Source organism: Neoarius graeffei, chromosome 17 (assembly GCF_027579695.1).
Source record: "Neoarius graeffei isolate fNeoGra1 chromosome 17, fNeoGra1.pri, whole genome shotgun sequence".
In the NCBI taxonomy this organism is placed as follows: domain Eukaryota; kingdom Metazoa; phylum Chordata; class Actinopteri; order Siluriformes; family Ariidae; genus Neoarius; species Neoarius graeffei.
This window is the reverse complement of record NC_083585.1, coordinates 68,741,067-68,768,344: the sequence shown is the minus strand read 5'-3', so window position 1 is coordinate 68,768,344 and position 27,278 is coordinate 68,741,067. Positions and strand designations below refer to the sequence as shown.

Below are 27,278 nucleotides of genomic sequence, written 5' to 3'. Positions count from 1 at the left end.
CACCGTAGGTCAGAGAGGACTGAAATTTCATCTGTGCTGTATGTCGAGCATGTAGAGCATATTTGACAATAAAGTTGACTTGACTTGACTAGACTAATAACTTGGCTGTCAATTAAATCTAATCACAGAGCTACAACACTCCTGTTTGTCCTACAATAAACTGAGAAACATCTGAGCAGCTGCATCTGTATAGAACCAAGATAAGCAATAAAACCCATTTCCTGTATAAGAAGAAGATAAGGCAAGCCTTCATCTCTTGCAGAGGAGCCACAGAAGTCTGATCCACAAACACAAGTGTCTTCAAGATGGAGCATCTGTAATGGGTAGGGTATGCAAGTCCAGATACCCCAGTCAATGTGGGGCCCAAACCCATCAGCTTCACAGATCGCATTTACAATGTTTTGTGAACTATCTGTTGCGACTGGGATTGTGATATTTGGTCTCTGTAGTTTCCATTCAGTCACAGCATTCATTAATTCTAGAGCTAAGGGTGTGCTTGTATGACTCTCATACAGGGAACGAGTTTGCAACATGTGACTCCTCATCTCCCAATCTAGCACATAGTGAACCATCACAGTGAGGTAGCTTTCAGTTGCTCTGGAGGTCCAACTATCAGTGGAGAGAGCTAGACAGAATGTCTGTGTCAAATGATTTTCAAATTCTCTCCACAGTGTTTCATAGAGTTCGGGAATTACTTTGCTGCTGAAATGTGTGCGGGAGGGGACATTGTAATGCAGTTCAATTTTGTTCATCAGGTGACAAAATCGGGGCGGCACGGTGGTGTAGTGGTTAGCGCTGTCGCCTCACAGCAAGAAGGTCCGGGTTCGAGCTCCGTGGCCGGCGAGGGCCTTTCTGTGCGGAGTTTGCATGTTCTCCCCGTGTCCGCGTGGGTTTCCTCCGGGTGCTCCGGTTTCCCCCACAGTCCAAAGACATGCAGGTTAGGTTAACTGGTGACTCTAAATTGAGCGTAGGTGTGAATGTGAGTGTGAATGGTTGTCTGTGTCTATGTGCAGCCCTGTGATGACCTGGCGACTTGTCCAGGGTGAACCCCGCCTTTCGCCCGTAGTCAGCTGGGATAGGCTCCAGCTCGCCTGCGACCCTGTAGAACAGGATAAAGCGGCTACAGATAATGAGATGAGATGAGGTGACAAAATCACAAGTCAGTAACCACCGAATAGGGCTGCCAATCTTTGGCTATAAATACTCCCACTGCTTTGATTATTTCTTCATTTCTTTCTGAATTTGTTGTGAGTTGTTGCTAGAAGGCAGCAGTGATAAATTGTTGCACTTTCGTGAAGTAGTGGACTCTCCTCACATCAGCTCCATTTGCAAGGGATATGGTTGAGTGATGGTGACACAATTGCAACATCATATTTGAACTGTTTCCACTTGCGTAGCTGACAGTGGCATAGTAATATGTGCAAACTGTACTTTATGATCTTACTCTCATCATTGTATTTAAAGCTGAAACCAAAATGTTCCCACAAAACAAGTTTAAAAGACAGCAGCGCCACTTCAAATTTGCTTTTCTCTGCCTCGCTAGCAGTCACCATTTTTACACCAGAGCTGAGAGACTATTTTCACCTCTCTTCTCCACCTTGCATTTGCATACAGAGCACTGCTAGGCTCCAGGGAAATTCTCATAGGCTCTGGAGATGTTCCTTTGATCTGAATGTACATGTGGTCTGCAGTACAATAAACATGTTTTGGAAATTATAGAAAATTGACAGGCATAATGTAATACCGAGGTTCACATGTGCATATTGAAATATAGAGAGTATACCAAATGGTGCAGAGTTTCCCAAAAGCATTGTAGCAAAAAGATCATTGATATATGGTCACGCAAGCAGCACAATGAACACTTTCTCCTAGTTAAGATGCTCTTGGGAAACCCACCATGTACTGTTGCATCCTGAGTAGTAGAGACAGATTTTGCTGCATAATCACAAGAGTTTCTTTTTGTTTCTGCACCATAGCACTGAGAATTTCATGAAAGATTGGTTTCAGAATTTTCCAGTCATGAACTTGATGCACTTATAGATCCATGAAGGCTACTATGGGTGTACTCAACTGTGCTCTGAAGAAGAGTCTTGGGTACAGCAGCCTTTTGAACAAATACTAAAGCAGAGGCATCAGTAAGCATGGGCTCTGCCTTCTCATAATAGGCATTCATAGCATGCCAAAGTGATTAAACCTCATCATGGCTTAATAGTACTTGGAGTTTAGCATCTGCTGCCATTTATGCCTGCAGTTCTACCTTTTCTATTCTTGAGTTTATAATGGTTTGCTTCAGCTGTAAAAGGTATGCATGTTCTCTAGAACAGCAGATAAGCCTCCATAGGTGCCTTTTCAGTAGAAGATATGGAAGTTTTAAATGACGCATTCACAGAATGTATTGGCTCACCCCCATTTCAACCTCTTTTACAAACATTAAGTTCATAATCCTTGGTTCATACCAATTGACAAGGGCATCCCTTTCTTCTTGAGAAACATTTTTCTGGTGATTTATCAACAGTGTCTAAGAATATGTTAATGCACTCATTTACTTGATCAACATTAAATTCCACAAGTAAAGCTTTTGTTTCATTAACTTTCCTTGTACAAACTTCAAGTTTATATCTGCATGTTGGAATAAGTGACTTCAAAAGATCCCCTGCCTCAGCAACAGAATTGGGTCGGGGGGGGGGGGGGGTCATTTTGCCTTAAATGCAAGTTGCAGATTTCCTTTAGAATTTGGCTGAGTCACTATTTCACCCTCTAAAGCACTGCTGTGCTAATGAGGTTTCAATTGCACAGATATTTCCTTACCCAGCTTCAATTCCTAATATTTCACACATTATGAACCTACTTAGTAACTCCCCACCCAAGCTCAACTGGCTGTAAGGAGAGCCACAGTAGAAGTCAGAAAACTGTTGCCGTCTGACCTAACAAAACATTCCCATTACTTAAAAGATTGGGAATTGGCACCCTTGTGACCTAGAGTCAACAAGGAAATTTAGCTATAAGTCACAATGGTGAGGCAAACCATTCCAATCATAATCTACACAAAATAAAGGGGGAAAGGCTTTCAATACAGCTCTAACAAACCTAGAGGCAACAAAAGGTTCAAATAGCAGCTGGAGTCAATAGCCAGTGAAATCTTCAACTGCTGCACATAATTGAAAAACCAAATCCTTTGTTACCCAAGTTAGAGCTTCTGTCTTGTCAGAATTAAAAGTAGGCTAACTTTATTTAGCATCTAATGTAAAGTTCTGACATTTACTCAATTTTGCATCAGTATGGGCTTTGTCAGACACATAAGCCTGTTTTCACCATCCAGAGGACACCACTACCAAGTTGGCAACAATTGCCCAGCAGTGGGCCAAAAAGAACCCCAGGAAAGAGACTAATTCCAAGAAGCCTGCCCAACCTCACCTGCAAAAGGGCCAGTGTAGTTGCAGTCCAATTGAGCAAGGGGCATACCCCATTCAGGTCAGTTGAGCAAGGCTGTAAGAGTGGGACACCTGCTTGGCTGGAATGACCAGCTGCATTCACACTGGCCCCTTCAGGAAAGGTTTGGGCACCCTGTACCTAGTTGTCTAGAAGAACTAAACAGCTCTCCATGCTACACACCAAGTTGAAACATGTACCAATTTACCAGTGCCTCATTTGTATTCAAAGATAAATGAAAAACCCTCACATCCAACATGACATTTGAGAAACAAGTCAAGCCACACAATTACAGTATTGCATTTTTATTTCAAGAGAGGGTCATCCTGAACTTGAGTAAAGATCACACCTCTACTAGACACTATTGCTGATGCACCAGGAGAGCTCTCTTCTGCTGCAGCAACATCTCTTCCTGAGAAAAGAAAAAGGAAGTCCATAAACCAGTCAAAGGAAGAAGCTAGTAGTGTGAAGGGGTCTACCTACTTCCTCTGGTGCACACTGGTTCACAGGGGTCTTGTGCAGTTGGAAGACAGACGGATGTACTGCAGTGGATGTAGAGCTAAGAAGAAAAAGATAAGCAGTAGAACCCATTTCTTGTAAACAAGGACAAAGCTAAAGCAGGCCTTTACCATCTCCTGCAGTGGAGCCACAGAGGTATGATCCACAAACGTAAACATCTTCAGGACAAATCTTCTGTAATGGGTAGGGTATGCAAGTCCAGATGCCCTGGTCACTGGGATCAGCTTGGTCAAATAGCGGTCATCCTTGTATGGACATCTATGGATGAGACAATGTTGTCATGTCTGTTCAGTACATAAACTGGACTACACAAAGGAGACATGGGCAGAACTTGCCCCTTCACCAGGAGGTCCCACTGGGGAAGGCTGTAGGGGTTAGGGGAAGCAGTTGCCCAGCAGCCACCCAAAACCAGGACAATATTTGGGTCAGTTCTCCCAGCAATGTGCACCTCAACATACACAGGCTCCCTCAGAACCTTGGTCACAGGGTAGTCAGTAGCACTGTAGTATGAGGTATAGGCTACTTGTTCTGTTGGGAGACAAGGCAGGGGAATTAGTTCCTGAAGCCATAGGGAGATTCAGATTGCATGTTAATATCCAGAAGTTGCTCACCTTCTACACAACCCTTTGTAACACATGAACCTTTTCCTAATCTTAGTTCTACTTGGAACGGTCCAGAAGCAACAACAGGCAGAGGATCAAGATTAGCGGTGTGCTCAACAGCCAAAGCCACAAAGCCAACACCAGAGTATTTACACTGGAAGTAAACCCTGCAGAGGAAGACATTACATCAGTAAACAAAGAATCCTCAGCCAAGAGAATTAGCTTACTTACTCATAGTGAGTGTCCCTTGTGATTGAGCCACGTGTTCCAACTCCAACTTCATAGGAAGAGACCATCTTGTTTTCATAAACCACATAGCCACCTTGTACCTGGACAAAAAGGTGAGAACATGCTTTCAAGAAGGAAAAAAAACCCACAACAAAAAGTTGAGGCCATGTATGGGACATTGGAGATTACAAACCTTCATGGTAGTCCCACAAGCAGTTACCGGAAACTGGTATATAGCAAAAGCTGTATTTGAGTCAACAAGACTACAGGGTCCTGAGTTTCCTCCCAAAAAGTTAACAGACTCTAGGCTTATCCTGGGATCGGTTATGTCCCTGGCCACCACCAACACAAACTGGCCATCAAGGGTACACTGGACAGTTACTGGCAACATGAAAAGAAAGTCAAATCCTATCATCATTTTTAAGCCACACTCAAGTCAAATAGGATGCCAAACTTACTGGTTTTCCCATAATAGCACCCCTGGCCACCAAAACAGCAGTTTATAGCATTGCATTGAGTAGCATTTGTGCCAGGTTCTCCACAAGGAACCCTTTCATAGTCTTGCACTTGGCATTTATCCACCTGACCAGGTATCTGTGGCAGTAAAGTAGGTACCACAGGAAGCCAAGGAACTTGAGGAGGAAATTTCACATGTTGCAAGAAGGTAGATACACAACTCGTAAGAAAAAGGCCCCCAAACACCAACCTTACACCCATTGTTACCATTTTCACCCAACTACACATACCAATAGCTGACAAGTAAGAAATAGTGGCCTTTTATTTTGTCTTTTGTCCTCATTGTGCCTGGAGTTTCCTCCCACTCAACTAGTCATTAATCCTGTTCCAGCCGAGTGTCATCATTAACTTCATTAATAACTGCATTCATGTTTTGGTGGTCATTTTGAGAGGTGTTTGAAATAGATATTTGTTCAAGCTAATTGTTATGTTAATTATGTGTGAGAGTTGCATGATGCTAATAGTTGCAAGCGTGGGTCATGGCAACTAATGGGGGGGCATAATTTTCGTTTATCCGTTTAAATTAGCAATACATTTTGACTCAACAAATAACTCAAAATTGGTCTTGTGAAAAGGTGCAGAAGTTGAAAATAAGAAGTTTTAACATTAATCACAAGCACTTCACATTTTAATATCTTGTAATCGTAAAATTGCCTTTGGTCCAAAATTGCTAGAGCACATACTTGTGATTATATATATATATATATATATATATATATATATATATATATATATATATATCCATCCCTGTGATGACCTGGCGACTTGTCCAGGGTGAACCCCGCCTTTCGCCCATAGTCAGCTGGGATAGGATCCAGCTCGCCTGCGACCCTGTAAAACAGGATAAAGCAGCTAGAGATAATGAGATGAGATGAGATGAGATGAGATATATTCTTCTCAATATCCACATCACAAGTATGTGTACATTATTGAAACACTGTCATGTTTTTTTCTTTTCATGTCCAGTGTTTCTTTTTATCCCCACCCAAATTCAGTTTGGGGATATAGAAATGGGTTCCGTCCATCTGTCCGTCCATCTGTCCGTCTGTTTGGCTGTCCGGTCACATTTTTGTTTCCGGGCCATATCTTTAAAACTACTGAAGATATCTTCATGAAACTTTGTATACATGTTAAGCAATATGCACTTGTGCCATTTGCTATTTTGGTTTTTTGAAAAAAAAAAAGTATTTTTCAAATTTTTACATAAAAAATTGATTTTGACTTAGTTTCTAAGAGCAATGTTCATTTCCAGAGTATATATATCCAAAACTAGTCATGATACGGATTTCAAACTTGGTATACATGTTAACAAGGTGATGTAGATGTGCCTTCTCATACTAAGAAATTTGAGAAATTTAAATTTTTCATGTTTCCATGGAAACAATTACAGACTTTGTCTCTTAGGTTAGTCTTAGGAGTAGGTTTTGTTTCTGGAGGAGAACTTGAAAACTATGAGTGGTATGGTCTTGAAAGTTGGTATGTGTGTTGATTAAGTAATGTACATATGTCTTTTGATACTAAGAAATGTGAGAAATTTTAATTTTTAGCTCACCTGGACCAAAGATCCGGTGGGTTTATATCATAGGCTGCTGAGGTCAGTGTAAAGAGGTAGGGCTGGTTTCCTGCAGCAGAACTTGAAAAATGTGACAAATAATATCTTGAAACTTGGTATATACAGTAGTTGGTATATAGGGCGGGGGATATAGATGACTTTGTCTTCTTGTTAGTCTTTTGTATGAAGATGTGCTTGTTACTTAGGTGACTTATTTTGAAAGAGTTTAGTTTCCTTTTAGTGTATCAGTGTCACTACTATCAGAAAGATGAAGTGAGATGAAAATACAAAATAAAAGTTGCCCTGAACAACAAACAACAAATTCGATCCAAAAACCATCTCTAAAATATATATTTTGTGAACCTCAAAGTGTCTTTTCATGTTGGATAGAAAGTGAAATTTCATTAATGTGTTTTATAATATTATTAATATTAATAATATTTACTCTATGTGAATATTAATAAATGTGTTCTTATTTCTCCATTTACACAAAAGTGGGAATGATTAGCAACTTTTGAATGTATTAAAGGTTCAGGGTGGCATATTTGTTTTATTTATATATTTTTACCCAAGCACTCTGAGGGTTTTTCTTAGTTCCATTTGCACAAATGGAGGAACCTTCTGGCCAAACCAAGCATTTTTCTGTCCAAGATCAGGATTGTTTTCCTCAGTGTGAAAGTTCTTTGATGTGAAAAGATGCCCAATCATAATCAGGGTTCTCTGTGTGAAGCTTAAGGTCTTCAGAGACCTCAGCATTATTCTACTTAAGGTGAGGGGACTTCTGGCAAAACTGGGCATTCTTTTGTCAAAGATGAGGGTTATTTTCACCCAGTCTGAAGGTGCCTCCAACCTAGCTAAGGACTGTCTCTGCCCAAATCAGTTATTTCTGTGAAGCTTTTTTTTTTAATCATCATGGGTTTTTTCACCCAATCTCAGGGTTTTACCATCCAAACTGTGGGTCCTTAAAAGGTTTATCTGCCCAAGCTGGGGTCCACTGAGTGTTTTATAAATTAATTCACTTAAACACTGTTGTACTTTTGATTAAATTCTCATTAATTACTAAACTGTGGTTCAACTTATCTGAGTAGGACTGAAGAGTAATTGTGTGTGTGCTCATGTTTTTATATACTACCAATGACCAAAAGTCCCCAAGGATAGTAAAAGCTGACAATTTTGATATTGTGGGGATATGTGGATGGTCTGCACAAGCAGTTATTTTAACAAAAAAGTTTGCCAAAAAGTTTCCTTTTCATTACTGAGGTTAAAGTTAGGTTAGGTACAGGCACAGCATTAATAACAGAGATATTTGTTTGGTATGTTTGCAACTTGCATTAGCTAGTTTCAGTTAAATCCTTGAAAGTTACATTTGCTCAGACATATGCTCTCTGTTTTTCATAAGGCTATTGTGCTCACTAATTTTCCTTCACCTATAAAAGTATCCTATCACACTCCGCCAACTCAGGTTCCTGAAATTATATTTTCCAATCATGTTGCTACACCACATTCTTGACTGTGGATATATACTCGTTTGTCCTTCAATAAACCCAGAAACGTCTCTGAACAGCTGCATCTGTGTCAGTGCTGTCACTCCCAGATCTGTGGGGCAGAATCTCCTTGCCAGGAAAGGATTATATTTCTAAATCACAAATACAGTGTCTTGCAAAAGTATTCATCCCTCTTGGTGTTTGTCCTGTTTTGTTGCATTACAAGCTGGAATTAAAATGGATTTTTGGAGGGTTAGCACCATTTGATTTACACAACATGCCGACCACTTTAAATGTGCAAATTATCTTTTTATCGTAACAGAAACAATAATAAAGATGAAGATACCTTCAGCACAATCAAGGATTGATTGAAGAAGGCCATGATGGAAACTGGTGAGAACTGGGTTGACTTCTATCTTCTATCCTTCACAAAATTAGAATGACTTCTAATTTAAGATCCAAATTGTCTCTTTTTGAGGGAATTATGGGCAACCTGTTTCCAACCCCTTGGACCGAAGGTAACCCTGGCATTTCATTTAAAGGTAATCTGGACATGATTGTGGGTGGCACGGTGGTGTAGTGGTTAGCACTGTCGTCTCACAGCAAGAAAGTCCTGGGTTCGAGCCCAGCATCTGACAAGGGCCTTTCTGCATGGATTTCCTCCGAGTGCTCTGTTTTCCCCCACAGTCCAAAGATATGCAGGTTAGGCTAATTGGTGGCTCTAAATTTACTGAGTGTGTGAATGGTTGTTTGTGTCTATGTGTCAGCCCTGCAATGACCTGTGTACCCTGCCTCTCACCCATAGTCAGCTGGAATAGGCTCCAGCTTGCCTGTGACCCTGTACAGGATAAGTGGCTACAGATAATGGATGGACATGATTTTTGGTGATTATACTCAAGCTTTGAGAAATTGAACCGTGTACAGGATGAGGTCTCTGTGTCTCTCCCTTTGCCTGCAGGAAAGCTGGAGAAGCTGCATTGACAGAGATATTTGTTTGAAGTGCTTGCAACTTGTTTTGGCTAGTTTCACTTAAATCCTTGAAATTCATCTTTGCTCACACGTTTGCTCTGTCTTTTTCATAAGGATATGCTACTCATTAATTTTCCATCACCCATTGAAGCCACCCTATCACATTCAGCCAACTTGGCTTCCATTTTCCAAATCATATTGCTACACCACATTCTTGAATGTTGGAGATTACACACACCGATTCCAAAAAAGTTGGGACAAAGTACAAATTGTAAATAAAAACGGAATGCAATGACGTGGAAGTTTCAAAATTCCATATTTTATTCAGAATAGAACATAGATGACATATCAAATGTTTAAACTGAGAAAATGTATCATTTAAAGAGAAAAATTAGGTGATTTTAAATTTCATGACAACAACACATCTCAAAAAAGTTGGGACAAGGCCATGTTTCCCACTGTGAGACATCCCCTTTTCTCTTTACAACAGTCTGTGAACGTCTGGGGACTGAGGAGACAAGTTGCTCAAGTTTAGGGATAGGAATGTTAACCCATTCTTCTCTAATGTAGGATTCTAGTTGCTCAACTTGTTTCCATAAAGAACTTCAAATTTTGATTCGCCTGACCACAGAACAGTTTTCCACTTTGCCACAGTCCATTTTAAATGAGCCTTGGCCCAGAGAAGACGTCTGCGCTTCTGGATCATGTTTAGATACGGCTTCTTCTTTGAACCATAGAGTTTTAGCTGGCAACGGCGGATGGCACGGTGAATTGTGTTCACAGATAATGTTCTCTGGAAATATTCCTGAGCCCATTTTGTGATTTCCAATACAGAAGCATGCCTGTATGTGATGCAGTGCCGTCTAAGGGCCCGAAGATCACGGGCACCCAGTATGGTTTTCCGGCCTTGACCCTTATGCACAGAGATTCTTCCAGATTCTCCGAATCTTTTGATATTATGCACTGTAGATGATGATATGTTCAAACTCTTTGAAATTTTACACTGTCGAACTCCTTTCTGATATTGCTCCACTATTTGTCGGCGCAGAATTAGGGGGATTGGTGATCCTCTTCCCATCTTTACTTCTGAGAGCCGCTGCCACTCCAAGATGCTCTTTTTATACCCAGTCATGTTAATGACCTATTGCCAATTGACCTAATGAGTTGCAATTTGGTCCTCCAGCTGTTCCTTTTTTGTACCTTTAACTTTTCCAGCCTCTTATTGCCCCTGTCCCAACTTTTTTGAGATGTGTTGCTGTCATGAAATTTCAAATTAGCCAATATTTGGCATGAAATTTCAAAATGTCTCACTTTCGACATTTGATATGTTGTCTATGTTCCATTGTGAATACAATATCAGTTTGAGATTTGTAAGTTATTGCACTCCATTTTTATTTACAATTTGTACTTTGTCCCAACTTTTTTGGAATCAGGGTTGTGTTCATGTTTGTCTTTCAATAAACTGAAAAACATCTCTGCATTAATGTTGTTTCCAGATTGGTGGGGCAGAATCTCCTTAGCAGGAAAGGACTGTTACATAACCAGATCCTCCCCCCAGAATATCAAATACCTACTGAAACGTGACAAAACAAAAGGGATACAAAGCTAACCTACCTATCCAGGTATAAGGACTCGGAAATTGATAGTTAGCTAGGACCTGGATGTAACTCTGCCTGTAGTGTCTGCATTAAATGTGAACTTGTATCTATAATCAGTAGTGTCATGATGTTTGCCACTGAAGTTGAGAAGGCCCACAGGAGAGCAGCTTGTAGACAAACGCACTCTGGGACAGCCCAATCCTTGCTCTGATGAGCAGCAGGCCAAAGCTCCAGTAGTTCTCACAGTTCAAGTTTCATTTGTGTAGATGACAATCCAAAACAGAAAAGGTCTGAGACAAACCAAAGTCCTCAGGGCTACTTCTGGACACATGAAGTCAGCTAAAGAAAACTCACAAAGAGAACAGCACCTGGTATGATCAGCAGTTTCCTTTCGACAGGGACACATCACACATGCCCACTAGTCAGCTGACACTCCCATAGCTTTCCCAATCACTATGTGCATCTTTCCCTGACTGACATGCTTCCTAACAATTTAATTATGCTTACATTTTTCCTCTTTTTTTATAGCTACTATTCTTCTTTGGCATCATCTATACTCATTAACAAGTTATAATTTCTGCTATATACACAAACTACATTTGACTAAAACCGATATTACCCTTCTACTTCCTGCCATCCTTAATGCAGAATACTCATGGTAATTACCCATCTCAAAACCCCTAGCCGATAATTCAGAAATCAATGCTCTTCGAAACAAATTCATCTACGCTTGAACATTGACAATGATAGTCTTTTCCTGCAACACATAACCAAATATGGTTGCAACACAAGTTTTTTTTTTTTTTATAGTGCTTAACAATAGACAGTCATAAAGCAGATTTACAGAATTTTAGTGACTTGAAACATGAGCTAATTTTATCCCTAGTCCATCACCAATGAGCAAGCCTGTGGTGATGGTGGCAAGGAAAAACTCCCTCAGATGACATTAGGAAGAAACCTTGAGAGGAACCAGACTCAAAAGGGAACCCATCCTCATTTGGGTGATAACAGATAGCATGATAACTAACAGTTTTAACATGAAGGCTGTTTTGTTGATGTTATAACTCTTCATTGATGGAAACTTGAATGCAAAACTGTTCATGACAACTGCAAGTCAACTGTAGTCCTCAGCCATAAAAGCATTGCTGTAGGTGTCCAGAGCCATCCTCCAAGCGTGACTTTCAACTGTCCATATGGGGCTGTCCTCCACAGGAGTGATATGATTAGACTCCAACCAGACACAAGGCATCAGGATGGATCAGGCAGGTCTGAGGAGCAGAAGAGGCCAGCATCTTGATCTCAGGATTGACATGTAACTCAGAGGGGCAGACAGAGTTGGGGAGGTTGTTGGGTATGCCCAATGTCACCTGATGAGTAGGAACAGTATACATTTTGCATCAAGTGCAAGCAGGGACTCTGGCAAAACTAATGACGCATAACTAAAAGGCAAGAGCCATAAGGTAACAGGCATGAGGGTGCCACAGGACATAAACCAGCCAGTCACTACACTGTCAAACTCTAGTGGGGGCTGACAGCATCCATACATCCCATCCTCATTTGGGTGGGGGCTGTACATCCCAGTTTACCAAAACACTATACCTGAGAACCCTCTGGATCTACTACTTTACCTAATAATTAAAAGGCTTGACCAAAATGTTTTCAGCCTAGATTTAAATGCTGAGACTGTGTTGGAGTCCCAAACACTACTTGGAAGGCAAGTATAGTTCCATAACTGTGGGGCTTTTCTTACAAAGTCTCTGCCCCCTGATGTAGCCTTCACTATATTAGGTACCAGCAGATAGCCTACACCTTTTGATCTATGTAGACATGGCAGGTCATAAAGGACCAGAAGTTTGCTCAGGTACTGTGGTGCAAGACCATCAAGTGCTTTAAAAAAAAAAAAGTCAATAGTAGTATTTTATAAAACAATAAAAGATTTGATTGGGAGCCAATGCAGTGTGGATAAGACAGGGGTGATGTCATCTTTTCTAGTTCTAGTAAGGACTCTTGCTGCTACATTAACTAACTGGAGCTTGTTTATGCACTTATTAGAACATCTGGACAGTAAGGCATTACGATAATCCAACCTGGAGGTAATAAAAGCATGAACTAGTTTGTGTTGTGTAGTGACAAATTTCTTAGCGATATTTCTGAGATGAAAGAAAGCTATCCAGGTAATGTTATCAATGAGTTTCGAATGAAAGACTGGGGTCAATAAATCACCCCAATGTCCTGTGGCTGCATGTGAACAAAGGCCATCCAGAGTTACTGTGTAATCAGAAACCCTACTTCTAGCTGCATGTGGTCCTAGTACAAGTACTTCAGTCTTAGAGTTAATCAGAAGGAAGTTAAGCATCTAGTGTCTGTCCTTTACACATTCCTCAATTCTATTAAGCTAGTCTCACATCTGTGTGGCAGCGGGGGCGTGGTCTAGCATCGGTCTGTGACAGGAGGGTGGAGTCGGGGAAGTTAAGTGGCAGAATCACTACACCTGTTGTTAATTGATGTGTTTGTGTCTTCCCAGTGACTGCACCCTTCTTAAGGAGAGAGAGTGAGAGCAGAGGGAGTCTCTCCACAACCAGACAGCTGATGTGTGCGCATGTGTCTGAGTGGGTGTTTGCAGCTAAAAAGCTGAATAAAAGAGTTTTTGTGAACTCAGTTCTGTCCTGCCGTCCTTCTGTGCTCCACCCATTTACACGAACTGCCACAGTGGTGCCGAAACCCGGGAATGAGCACAGAAGACAACAGCCCCATGGAGTCCTCCACCTTCGCCAACCTGATCCATGCCCTCACCACGACTCAACAGAGCCAGCACCAGGTAATGCTCGCCCTCCGAAAGGAGCAAGAACAACGGTTCGAGGCCCTGGTGCTGGCGCAACAGGAAGATCGTCGGGCATTCCGGCACCTCCTCGTGTCGGCAGGGTCCACCAACTCCACCGCCGCGGGCCCTCACCCTCACGAAGATGGGCCCACAGGACGACCCCGAGGCATTCTTCACGCTCTTTGAGCAGGTAGCAGAGACCTCGGGGTGGCCGGTGGAACAGCGAGCGGCGCGCCTCCTCCCCCTGCTAATGGGAGAGGCGCAGCTGGCCGCGCTACAGCTCCCCGCCGACCGCCGGCTGGCCTACGCGGACCTTCGCCGGGCCGTCCTCCAGCGGATGGGACGCACCCCGGAGCAACATCATCAGCGTTTCCGCGCTTGGAGGAAGTCAGCCGGCCGTTCGCGTTTGGCCAGCAACTCCGGGATGCCTGCTGGCAGTGGTTGAGGGCCGACAGCTGCGACGCCGAGGGGATCATCGACCAGGTGGTACTGGAACAGTTCGTCGAGCATCTACCAGCGGGAACCGCAGAGTGGGTCCAGTGCCACCACCCGGCATCGCTGGATCAGGCAATCGAGCTGGCAGAGGATCATCTGGCGGCTGTCCCGACGGCAGGACAGCAGACGACCTCTTTTCTCTCTCTCTCCCCCCTCCTCCTGTGTCTTCTCCTCGCCCCATTCCCCCACCGGGGAGATGGGGGCCGGCGCCACCTCAGCCAGCCCACCGCACCCGCGGTGGCCTTCCGTGTCTCCCTTCTGTGTCTGTCTCTCCCCCCCCCTTAGGTGAGTGAGCCCCAGAGCACTAGTGCAGAGAGGAAGCCCGGGCCGGTTTGCTGGCACTGCGGGGAACCGGGCCACCTCCAACAGCAGTGCTCGATAATGGAGGTGGGCGCGGTGGTTTGGATCCCCAATGCGCCAGGAGCCGCCCTTGATTGGGCCAGAGCGTATCGCATACCGGTGAGTATCCAAGGGGATACATATCAGACGTTGGTGGATTCGGGCTGTAATCAGACCTCAATCCACCAAAACCTGCTGCAAGACGAGGCATTGGGGGGAGCACAATTGGTGAAGGTGTGTGTGCACGGGGATGTTCACAACTACCCTTTAGTGTCGGTCCACATTATTTTCAGAGGGGAAAAATTTATAGTGAAGGCGGCGGTTAATCCTCGCCTTACCCACTCTTTAATTTTGGGGACTGATTGGCCGGGATTTCGGGGTTTAATGACACAGTCAAGAGTGGGTCCTGCCATTTGACAGGGGGAGGTCCTGGTGTCACTTTGGCGGGAGCAGCTGTCACAGAGCCGTCTACGTCATCTCCGCGCCAGAGTGAGGAGCCGCTGGCTCCTCCTCTCTCTATTGGGGAATCCCTCACAGATTTCCCGTTAGAGCAATCGCGAGACGAGACTCTGTGGCATGCTTTTGACCAAGTGAGAGTAATCGATGGTCAAACGCTCCAGCCGAATGCCACCCTGTCCTTCCCCTACTTCGCGATTATGAAGGATAGATTATACCGAGTGACGCAGGACACTCAAACTAAAGAGCGAGTCACGCAGCTTTTAATTCCGAAGAGCTGCCGGGAATTGGTATTCCAGGTGGCTCACTTTAATCCCATGGCTGGACACTTAGGGCAGGATAAAACACTAGCCCGCATAATGGCCCGATTCTACTGGCCGGGGATTCGCGGCGATGTCCGTAGGTGGTGTACGGCATGCCGCGAATGCCAGTTAGTAAATCCAGCAGCCATTCCAAAAGCGCCTTTGTGCCCTCTACTGTTAATCGAGACCCCGTTCGAAAGAATGGGGATGGATCTCGTCGGGCCATTAGATCGGTCAACACGAGGGTACCACTTTATATTAGTTCTGGTGGACTATGCAACGCGATACCCAGAAGCAGTGCCTCTTCGCAATATCTCAGCACGCAGTATTGCGGAGGCGCTCTTCCGCATCATCTCCCGAGTTGGAATCCCAAAAAGAGATTCTGACTGATCAAGGCACCTCGTTTATGTCACGAACACTGAATGAACTGTATGGGTTATTAGGTATTAAGCCGATCCGCACCAGCGTTTATCACCCACAAATGGACGGCTTAGTGGAACGGTTTAATCGCACCCTTAAAAACAAAAATTTGTAAGTGAGGATGTGCGTAACTGAGATAAATGGCTCGAACCCTTGCTCTTTGCAGTGCGAGAGGTCCCCCAAGCCTCCACGGGGTTCTCCCCGTTTGAATTATATGGGCGTAAGCCGCGTGGCATTTTAGACATGCTGCGAGAAAATTGGGAGGAGGAACCTTCACCAAGCAAAAATGAAATTCAATACGTTATTGACCTGCGTGCAAAACTCCACACACTCACAACTAACCCAGGAGAATTTGCGGCAGGCCCAAGAATGGCAAACCCGCCTGTACGACAAGGGTACGCACCTTAGAGAGTTTGCACCAGGAGAGAAAGTACTCATACTGTTGCCCACATCGAGCTCTAAATTAGTCGCCAAGTGGCAAGGGCCCTTTGAGGTCACACGGCGAGTCGGGGATGTCGACTATGAGGTGAGGCAAATGGACAGGGGTGGGGCGCTACAGATTTACCACCTCAACCTACTCAAACTCTGGAACGAGGAGGTCCCCGTGGCGTTGGTGTCGGTGGTTCCGGAGAAGGCGGAGCTGGGGCCGGAGGTTCAAAAAGGAACATTAGCATCACGTCCCTCTCCGGTCCCCTGTGGAGACCACCTCTCCCCGACCCAACTCGGGGAGGTTGCCCAGTTGCAGACCGAGTTTTCACCCCTGCCTGGCCGCACTAACCTCATAGAGCACCACATTGAGACGCCCCCGGGGGTGGTAGTGCGTAGCCGCCCTTACAGATTACCCGAACACAAGAAAAAGGTGGTTCGGGAAGAACTCGAGGCCATGCTCGAAATGGGCATCATCGAGGAGTCCCACAGTGACTGGAGCAGCCCGGTGGTCTTGGTACCCAAGGCCGACGGGTCGGTCTGGTTCTGTGTGGACTATAGAAAAGTAAACGCGGTGTCTAAATTCGATGCGTACCCAATGCCTCGTATTGATGAGTTGCTCGATCGGCTAGGCATGGCTCGTTTTTACTCGACACTGGATTTAACAAAGGGTTATTGGCAGATCCCCTTGACTCCATTATCCCGTGAAAAAACGGCCTTTTCCACACCGTTCGGCTTACACCAATTCGTCACACTTCCTTTTGGGCTGTTTGGGGCGCCTGCTACGTTTCAGCGGCTGATGGACAGGGTCCTCCACCCCCACACCACCTATGCGGCCGCGTACTTAGATGATATCATTATTTATAGTAATGACTGGCCGTGGCACCTACAACACCTGAGGGCCGTCCTTAGGTCACTGAGGCGGGCGGGTCTCACGGCCAACCCGAAGAAGTGTGCGATTGGGCGGGTGGAAGTACGGTATCTGGGCTTCCACTTGGGCAACGGGCAGGTGCGTCCCCAAATTAACAAGACTGCAGCGATTGCGGCCTGCCCGAGGCCCAAGACCAAAAAGGGGGTGAGACAGTTCCTGGGGCTGGCTGGCTATTATCGTAGGTTTATACCTAATTATTCGGACGTCACCAGTCCACTGACTGATCTCACTAAAAAGGGAGCACCAGATCCGGTCCAGTGGACGGAGCAATGCCAGCAGGCTTTTTCTAAGGTTAAAGTTGCACTGTGTGGGGGGGCCACTTTTACACTCCCCTGACTTTTCTCTCCCCTTTATGTTGCAGACGGATGCGTCGGACAGAGGGCTGGGGGCTGTTTTGTCCCAGCAGGTGGAGGGGGAGGATGGCCCTGTCTTGTACATTAGCCGCAAGCTGTCGGTGCGTGAGGGGCGCTACAGTACCATCGAGAAGGAGTGCCTGGTGATCAAGTGGGCAGTCCTCGCCCTCCGGTACTACCTGCTGGGACGCCCTTTCACCCTCTGTTCGGACCACACGCCCCTCCAGTGGCTCCACCACATGAAGGATGCCAATGTGCGGATCACCCGTTGGTATCTGGCACTCCAACCCTTTAACTTCAAGGTGATCCACAGGCCAGGGGTGCAGATGGTCGTGGCAGACTTCCTCTCCCGTCAAGGGGGGGGGGAGTCGGCTGCGGGCCGGACGGCTGCCCGGCCTGAGTCGGGCGGTGGGGGTATGTGGCAGCGGGGGCATGGTCTAGCATCGGTCTGTGACAGGAGAGCGGAGTCGGGGAAGTTAAGTGGCAGAATCACTACACCTGTTGTTAATTGATGTGTTTGTGTGTCTTCCCAGTGACTGCGCCCTTCTTAAGGAGAGAGAGTGAGAGCAGAGGGACTCTCTCCACAACCAGACAGCTGATGTGTGTGCGCGCGTTTGCAGCTGAAAAGCTGAATAAAGAGTTTTTGTGAACTCAGTTCTGTCCTGCTGTCCTTCTGTGCTCCACCCATTTACACGAACTGCCACAATCTGGTTCTGCAGAAACATACAACTGTGCATCATCAGCATAACGATGGAAACTAATACCATGCTTATATCACCCAGAGGTAACATATATAAAGAAACAAAGCAATGGGCCCAAGACAAAACCTTGCGGAACACCAAACTTTACTTCAGTATGTCCGGGGGGGAATTTTACATCAATATACTGATAGCCATCAGTTAAATAAGAGCTGAGCCAGGAGAGGGCCATTCCCTTTACTTCCACAATATTTTCTAGTCTATCCAGAAGAATGGAATGATCAATGGTATTAAATGCTGCACTAAGGTCAAGTAACGAGACACAGCCCTGATCAGATGCCAACAGTACATCATTTACTTTCACCAATGCTGTCTGTGCTATGATGAGGTCTAAATCCTGACTGATGCACTTCATGGATGTTATTCCTACGTGAATAGGAGCAGAACTGCTGTGCCACAGCTTTTTCAAGGATCTTTGAGATAAAGGGGAAGTTTGATATTGGCTGATAATTGGACAGCTGACAGGGATAGAGGTCAGGGGTTTAATAACTGCTTGTTTAAGGCTGCTGGGCCATAGAAGGTTCACGCTGCATGCTGCATGCTGCACACTACACGCTACACGCGTGTAAAGAAAAGTGGACAAACGTAGCATGACTTGCTCTGGGCCATAGAACGGCGTTCACGTTGCACGCTGCACACTTCACGCGTGAAGCGTGAAATGAACATGCACACTTTTTTCTAGGCGTGAAGATGGAAATTCCAGTCAATGCATGCGGTCACCGCCGCGCCAGCCAATCAGAACGGGTCTAGGGAGATAACTATGCTTTCAGGGGAAAACTTCAGAAAAAATATAATTGAATGGTATAATTGAAAAATAGTTCTTCATCGGGATTGTCAAGCAGATTATAGAATTTTCGGTGAAATTCACCACGGGTTTCTCTCAGAAGGAAGTGTTCTCGGCTCCAAATTCTGTTCCTTTTTCTCTTCCTCTGTCTCAGTAAAAGCAGAATGAGGCAATCGTCGTCATCCGAAGAGTCCATATTGTTGGTTATTGTTGTATTACTCAGTCAAAGTAGAACAGACGCAACACGTGAACATCCAAGCATGAAGTTTAATGGCCCAGGGTCCGGTTCTTCACGTGAACGTGTAGCGTGTAGCGTGCAGCGTGAACCTTCTATGGCCCAGCAGCCTAAAGGATTTGGGTACATAGCCAATCCTAGAGAAGAATTTATTTTTAGAAGTGGTTCAATTACTTCAGGTATTATCCGTTTGAATAGTCATATAGGTAAGGGATCTAGTACACAAGTTGAGGATTTTGATGGCGATTAATTAAATTAGTTTGAATTCTAAGGGGAGTAATTGCTGATCTGACCATGTTAACTACAGGGTTACTTAAATTGTCAGGCCTTAAATTAGTAGTTTGAGTTCTGATATTTTCAATTTTATAATTGAAAAAAATGTTGCTACTACATACTGCAGGTGTGCACATGTCTATAGTGGTCTTTTTCCTGGTTAATTTTGCTACAGTATTAAATAGGAATCTAGGATTATTTTTTATCTTCTATTAGGGTGGAGAGATATGTTGATCTAGCAGCACTAAGAGCTTTTCTATACTTCAACACAACGCTCCATCTAAACATCCTGGCATTTGAGATTCAAAAATTGGCCACAAACATGAGTGGCTGGTGATCTGTAAGAACCACCATCACCACCAGTGCTAGACAAATAGAACTCAAAATGGTACACTGTAAGAACAAGTGCCAATGCTTCCTTATCAGTGGTTGAATATGCTTGCTGATGTCTAATCAAGCTTTTTAGAGAAGTAGGCTACTGGCCTGTCAAAACCCTGATCAACCTGTAACAACCACCCTGATTCCCACATCACAGGCATCCACAGCCAATTTCAAAGGAACCTCAAAGCCCAGTGCCTTCAACACAGGCTCACAGGACAAGATTGCCTTTATTTGATCAAATGCTGACTGACAATGGTCTGACCACTTAAACGTCACACCTTTCTTGAGCACGTTGGTCAATGATTCCATTATTGCAGCAAAGTTTGGAACAAATTTGCAATAGGACCCACACATGCCAAGAATTCTCATAAGTTCATGCTGTGTTCTAGGCACTGGAAGACCCAAAATGGTTTGTATCTTAGCATGCTTCAGCAACACTAACCCCTAGCCAACATGTTGACCCAAGTAACCTGACCCCTGCTGAACTCACATTGGCAGGTTAACCATTAAATTAGCCTGCTGAAGTTTTCAAACAATGCCTGCACATGCTGAACATGGTCACACCAAGATGTATTGTATATCACCACATCAAGATAAAGTTACATTAGGTAAACCAGCTATAATAAGATTCATAGCCCTCTGAAAGGTGGCTGGTACATTTTTCATGTCAAATGGGAGGGCTTTACACCTATAAAGACCAGAGGGAGTTACAAATGCAGAGTTCCTGTGCCCAGGGAGCGAGAGGCCTTTGCAAATATCCTTTAAGGAGATCTAGCTTTGTCACAAACTGGGCCCGGCCAATGCGGTCTATGCAATCCTTCAGATGCAGGATTGGAAATGCATCAGTTTCAGTGACCCTGTTTACCTGCTGTTAATCAATACAGAAATGTGTCAACCCATCGGTTTTTCACACCAGCACAACTAGCGAGCTCCAGTCATGCTGACCCAGCAGTCTACCACCCCTATTTGAATCATGTATTCCAATTCCTCTTCAACCTTTGAGCTTAGCAGGCAGTAACCTATTAGGATGTTTTATAGGCAGTGTATCACCAGTGTTCACATAATGAGAGGCAACATTTGTATGGCCTGGGGTATCTTTGAACAAACCTACAAAATCCTGTATCAAAACAGTCATATCAGCTTGCTGACTCAGTTAGATGACTACCAAGTTGTGAAAAGTTAATCAGGGCCTCAAAGTTACGGGTGTGCACTGACTAGTTCAACAGCCACCATCTCATCTGGGACCTCAGGCCCATCTGAAGCTGAAACATGCCACTGGCACTACCTGCTCTGCCCAGTCCACATATGATTTCAGCAGATCCTGCGATCCAGATCCTGCAGTTTCAATAGATCCAGCAAATCCCAGGATCAGGCATGCTGACCACATAGAAAAGATTGGTGACAGGAACTATTGTGTAAAGATCACACAATCATGTGCTCAAGCTATTCCCTCACATAGGCAGGAGCACCAAGACTGTCACCAGGCCAGAAATATATCTTTCAATGGCTCTTATCATACTGAGCCTTCATGCAAACCTGAGCCCACTGCAGATTCTCACAGGCCACTTGACAAGTTGCCACCAAATGGTCTTGGAGCTTCGCCACATATTGCAACACATTCTCTTCGCTGGACTCCTTAAACTTTTTCTTAACCATCTTTAAAAGGTCCACAGATGTCTTTGGACCTGACAACTGCAAAAGGTGTAAAACCTGTAGCTTCACTCACGCTCAGTGCAAACAGAAAAAGGGGGAGGGCTGCATCCCAAATCCCCCATATATTGAACTGAGTAAGCCTTAAATCACAGTCTTAAGTGTTTGATGGTAATGTTCAATTGTCCAAGACTGTGGATGGTATGCTGATAAAGTAACCTGCTCTATACCCAATTCACAAAGAACATCCTGAAATACCCCAGAGACAAAAGTTTGATCCCTAATCTGACTGTACCTGCTTTAGAAGCCCAAACTGAGAAAAGAAACTAAGCATCCAGCACCAACTTTGCTTTTATATTCCTAAGAGGCACAGCCTCAGGAAGTCATGTGGCATCATAAATGCTCAAAAGATACTCATTGCCTTATAGTAGAGCTGTTAAGGCCCTATAAACATAAGAATTGTACACATGATAAAAGCATGAAACTTTCAGGGTTTGTTCTCCAGGGCATAACAATTAATTTAAGATCTGGAGGCACTCTGTTTGACCTTGGAGGTCATCGACCCTTATGTGCAATTTCAATGGACAGGATTAAAAATTGGGGCATTTTATCATACAAGTGTGACAAAAATTGTAATTACATGTGGATTTCCATTTTTCTAGGTCATGAAGGTCCATTTATAGTGATATTACACTTAGAAGTCAAGGTTAAGATGGTCACTCTAAAATACATGATGTGTTATGTCAATTTCAACAACTTATGATTTTGTAGCATATTGCCAAGCAGTATATACTTTGTAATTGTAAAATGACTTCCAAATGAATGATACAAGTGACACAGGCCTAATGTGAGTATTCTAATCATTGCAGTCTCCAGAACATGCACAAAGGGCAGTACACTTCAATTCTGCCTTTTTGCATTTGCAGTGACCACAACAGCCCTTTTTGCAACCACAATGCAAAAGCTCATAGCACAACTGTGAGGCCTCAGGTAGTGTTGTCCAAAGTGGCTGCCATCCATCGTGACTTAACCCATCCCCAGTCTGAAGGACTTGGCAACTGGGGCCTAATAACCAAGGCAAGGTTCCATACATGAGCCTGATACATGGCTCGTTTGATGTGTTGTCTCAAAGCAGCTTGTGTGTGTGTGTGTGTGGGGGGGGGGGGGGATGTTTTCCAACGATCTTGACTTTCGTGTGAAAAGATGTTTCCGTGCCTCATTGACACCTACACATGCATTTGTTCTGTCATAAATGAGAACAAAGCGTTCCAGCTGTGACAAAGACAGGTCACTCAGTTCTTGTGGCATTTGCAACATCTCGTGAAAAGCCTCCATGACTTCTGGGTACACAAGCCACGTGTCCCAAGCAGTCTTTTTACCATGGCCACAGAATGCTGATGTTGTATCACAGCCAGTGAAAGAATGAAATGCGAGCAAAGCATCGCTAGTGGAAGGACCAAGAGCAGCAACCACCTTGTAGATGCTAATATAGCAGAAAATTGCTACCAATTCCAAAGGCTATCCACATTTCTTCAAGGTCAACTTTCTGAAATACAGCTACTGCCAAGACGACCACATCTGAATCCACTGTTCTAACCAACACATTCTTAAGTCCCTTTTTAGCAGCATCTGCCACATGAAGGAATAGCCTTGTGTCTGCCTCCTCTTGAGTGCATAGAACCAAATTACTTACATCACAGTCAACAGGAGAGCTGAGGACATTTTTTTTTCGTTTGTGGCATATACTTCTTTGCCAGGAGCTAATGCCATGGCAGCAATTTGAACAGAAAGTGGAACAATTCTGTTTTGTTTTCACTAACATAAATCCTTCCAGTTTAATGATTAAATTTATGTAGTTTACCTGGGTATCTATCAGTTACAGTTCATTTGCCATTTCCCAATTTTAAGTTATTATCATTACGTTTTTTGTTTATTTCATTCATTTACCTCTATGGGTGTATATCCATTTGTTTATTTACTTGATTATGCCTTAATACATGCATATTTATACTTACTGTACATTTTTAGCAAAATTGCTCCCAAAAACACACCCATTTCAGCTCTCATGCATAGAAATGTCCTATTGATGACCTCAATGGCCTCTAATTGACCTCCAAGGTCAAACTGAGAGCACCTACAGCTCTTATTAATTGTTATGCCCTCAAGAACAAACCCTGAAAGTTTCATGCTTTTATCATCTTGTGCACGATTCATCTGCTTATCTGCTCTACTATTAGTTTTGGGTAAAAGGACCTACACAAATCACAAGAGAAGGGCTCCTCCACAACAGGCAGAGGACATAATGGAGCTAATGGCAAACCCAACCAGACTTTCCACTATCTGGCAGGCATGGCAAGACCTACAAGATGCCACCACATCCTTATGCAAGTGAGGTCAATAGAAACATTAAGAATCTTGGCTTCGGTCTTCCTAATACCCAGGTGGCCAGCCATTGGAACCTCATGGGTTAAGCGCAGTACTTGTGCTCTGAAGTTCTTAGGCAACACCACTTGATCAACACTCCAGACTTCAATAGCCGACCAATCTGGAGGCCTCTACTTCTGCATCAGCACTTCATCTCGCAAGTAGAAGCCTTGAGCCATGTCCCTGCTCTCTTCAAAACTAAAGGCACCATGTCTAAGACAACAAAACTAGGTCCTCCTCCTGTCCAACAATAAGAACCTCACAGCTATACTGTTGGGCATTAGGCAACCCATCTAGAGCAGCAAAGAAAATATCTGTCAACTCAATAGGCTCAACTGATTCCAGAGAGCTTGCCTTCTGTCAAGACAGAATGGTGACTACACAAGCCAGAAAAATTTCAGGGCACTCTGTCTCCAAAGCCAGAATGTCAGGTGACTCACATGGCACAAGACTGGCAACAGGGGTTACACAGACCTGGCTGCCTGCTAAGTCATTTCCCATAAAGAAATCTGCACTCTACAGGCAGAGATGGTACCACACCCACAGTAACATGCCCAGTGACCCAGCTAGACTTTTTAAAAAATAAATTAAAAACCTCACCCTTGAGCAGGTACGTCACAAGTAACATTGCACTGCAATTAAGTTAGGTGCAAGCATTTATCCACAAATTCTCATTCATGTGAGCATTTACACAATAAGTTTGACAAGCTTTAGATCATACAATTTGCTGAGTTACTGCACTTTTAGATACAGATCAAGGGTTCAAGTTGATTTTAGTAACAGGGGGAAGCAAAATTTGCCAAGGCCTCTTAATGCTGCACCTGTCCAACAGATCCTCTTTGTTCATTCAGCACCCAATCTTGTTTTAAACAGAATTTATAGGAATTCACTACTGTAAGAAAATGGCCAGTCTTGAGGTTGAGAAAATCCAATAAAGACTACTTTTAAAGTCATGCCAAGGTATTAACATACCTAAATGTAAGCTACAGAGATTAGAATAGCTATAGTTTGAGCTCATCTTTTGTACCATTAAGAAGCCAGATACAAACAACCTGAACCCCCTAACGTAAATGTATGTGATAACGTGATCGTATGTATGATACTAAAGTGGATGTAACCAAAGGGCACAGACTTGTCACCAGGCCTCTGTGCCAACACAAGCAGTGTCTCACATAGACGGAGAGCTCACGCACAGAGCTGCTCCTTCTCCACTCCCCTCCAAAGCTCATGTTTGGGGAAACCCCCCCAAAAGTAAAATAAACGAAAGAAAACATATTTCCAACTTAAATCCAAAAGGGAGGCGAAACAAATCCACTGTAAAGTTCAGCAATCACAATAGTTGGCTGTCTTCTCATTCAAACAAAAGTGATCTCCCATACATTCTTGCTTGTAAGCTTATATAGGCCCAGCATAGCCAAACCAGTAGAGTTTCAGCAAGCCAGTGCCCCCTGGTGGATATGTGTTTGAACATGTACTGTACAACTACCAGGAAATGGCATCCTAACAGTACAAAAGAAAGGGTGGCATTACAACTAATCAAGTTCATGAAGGCAAGAACCATTGATAAAGTAAATCAGGCCAATACTAGGGATGAGGTCAGGGAGAGAAATCAATAAGGCAGACATGTTTGTGGGACACAAAGTTGTGAAAGTGTTCACCTAGTAATATAAAAAGACAAACTTCAATAAGTAACTGGAGTCAATAACCCATGAGGTCTGCAACTGCTACCCATGGGTTTCAAACATGGGCCATGACCTGTACCTTTGCTCAAACATGCTGGATGTCCACAGAACAAGGTACTACTCTGTTTACAGTTTGCCTAACAACCACCTTGTGAAAATAGCCACAGAAGAACCACAGGCAAGAGACAGTTTATTTTAATTCCAAGAAACCAAGGGTTATCCACCCTCACCCACAAAAAGGGCAAGTGTAGTTGCAGCTTCACTCACTGGCCCTTTCCAGAAAGGACTGTGCACCCTGTACCTAGTTGGTCTAGAAGAACTATGCAGTTCTTCACACCAAGTTGAAACATGTACTAGTTTACCAGTGGCTCATTTGTTGCACCAGTTGTATTCAAGGATAGAGGAATAGTTCACATATCCACAGCCAACATGATGCACTTGAGAAACAAGTCAAACCACAATTACAGTAGTACATCCTTATTTCAAAAGAGAGTCATCCTGAACTTGGGTAAAGATCACACCTCCACTAGACACTATTGCTGATGCACCAGGAGAGCTTCCTTCTGCTGCAGCAACATCTCTTCCTGAGGAGAAAAGCCAGTCCATAAACCAGTCAAAGGAAGAAGCAAGTAGTGTGAAGGGGTCTACCTACTTCCTCTGGTGCACATTGGTTCACAGGGGTCTCGTGCAGTTGGAAGACAAACGGATGTACTGCAGTGGATGTAGAGCTAAGAAGAAAGATAAGCAATAGAACCTATTTCTTGTAAACAAGGACAAAGCTAAAGCAGGCCTTTACCATCTCCTGCAGTGGAGCCAGAGGTCTGATCCACAAACAAACATCCTCAGGACAAATCTGTAATGGGTAGGGTATGCAAGTCCAGTCACTGGGATCAGCTTGGTCAAATAGCGGTCATCCTTGTATGGACATCTATGGAATAGACAAGGTTGTCACTTGTTCAGCACAGGGACTGGACTACACAAATGAGACATGGGCAGGACTTACCCCTTCACCAGAAGGTCCCACTGGGGAAGGCTGTGGGGGAAGTAATTGCCCAGCAGCTACCCAAAACCAGGACAATATTTGGGTCTGTTCTCCCAGCAATGTGCACCTCAACGTACACAGGCTCCCTCAGAACCTTGGTCACAGGGTAGTCAGTAGCACTGTAGTAGGTATAGGCTACTTGTTCTGTTGGAGACAAGGCAGGGGAATCAGTTCCTGAAGCCATGGACAGATTCAGGCTGCAGGTTAATAGCCAGAAATTGCTCACCTTCACAACCCTCTGACATGAACCTTTTCCTATTCTTAGTTCTACTTGTAACAGTCCAGAAGCAATGACAGGCAGAGGATCAAGATTAGCTGTTGAGCACACAGCCAGAGCCACCACCAGAATATTTACACTGGAAATAAAACCTACAGAGGAAGACACTACATCAGGAAAAGCCTTCAAGAATCCTCAGCCAAAAAAAAAAAAAAAAAGTGTTTACTCATGGTGAAAGTCCCTTGTAATTGAGCCACAGGACCAACTCCGCCTTCATAGGAAGAGACCATTTTGTTTTCAGACCACATAACCACCTTGTACCTGGATAGAGTGGAGAGCATGCCTTCTAAACATACCAACAAATTAAAGTTGGGGGGGGGGGGATTGCAAAC

At 44.1% G+C, this 27,278-nt stretch overlaps 2 protein-coding genes across 2 annotated transcripts in view; one reads left to right on the top strand and one right to left on the bottom strand.

Annotated features, from left to right (window-relative positions):
* Positions 1-27,278, top strand: part of LOC132864475 (NLR family CARD domain-containing protein 3-like) — a 1,256,659-nt gene that overhangs the window by 171,289 nt on the left and 1,058,092 nt on the right. The gene's annotated exons all lie outside the window — the stretch shown is intronic.
* Positions 3,735-5,495, bottom strand: LOC132864538 (zona pellucida sperm-binding protein 4-like). Its single transcript, XM_060897983.1, has 8 exons — positions 5,237-5,495; positions 4,972-5,159; positions 4,782-4,879; positions 4,560-4,717; positions 4,284-4,476; positions 4,059-4,206; positions 3,913-3,988; positions 3,735-3,841 (listed from the first exon to the last, which is right to left on the bottom strand). Exons 1-8 carry the CDS (start codon positions 5,493-5,495, stop codon positions 3,735-3,737), a joined length of 1,227 nt encoding a protein of 408 aa, XP_060753966.1.

Excerpts from the sequence above, each read along its gene's own strand:
- LOC132864538 (XM_060897983.1), bottom strand. The coding sequence starts at position 5,495 with ATGGGTGTAAGGTTGGTGTTTGGGGGCCTTTTTCTTACGAGTTGTGTA. Across the intron at positions 4,207-4,283 it reads TGGGACCTCCTGGTGAAGGG|ATGTCCATACAAGGATGACC; the intron begins GCAAGTTCTGCC and ends TCTCATCCATAG. Across the intron at positions 3,842-3,912 it reads ACCAGTGTGCACCAGAGGAA|GAAGAGATGTTGCTGCAGCA; the intron begins GTAGGTAGACCC and ends TTCTTTTCTCAG.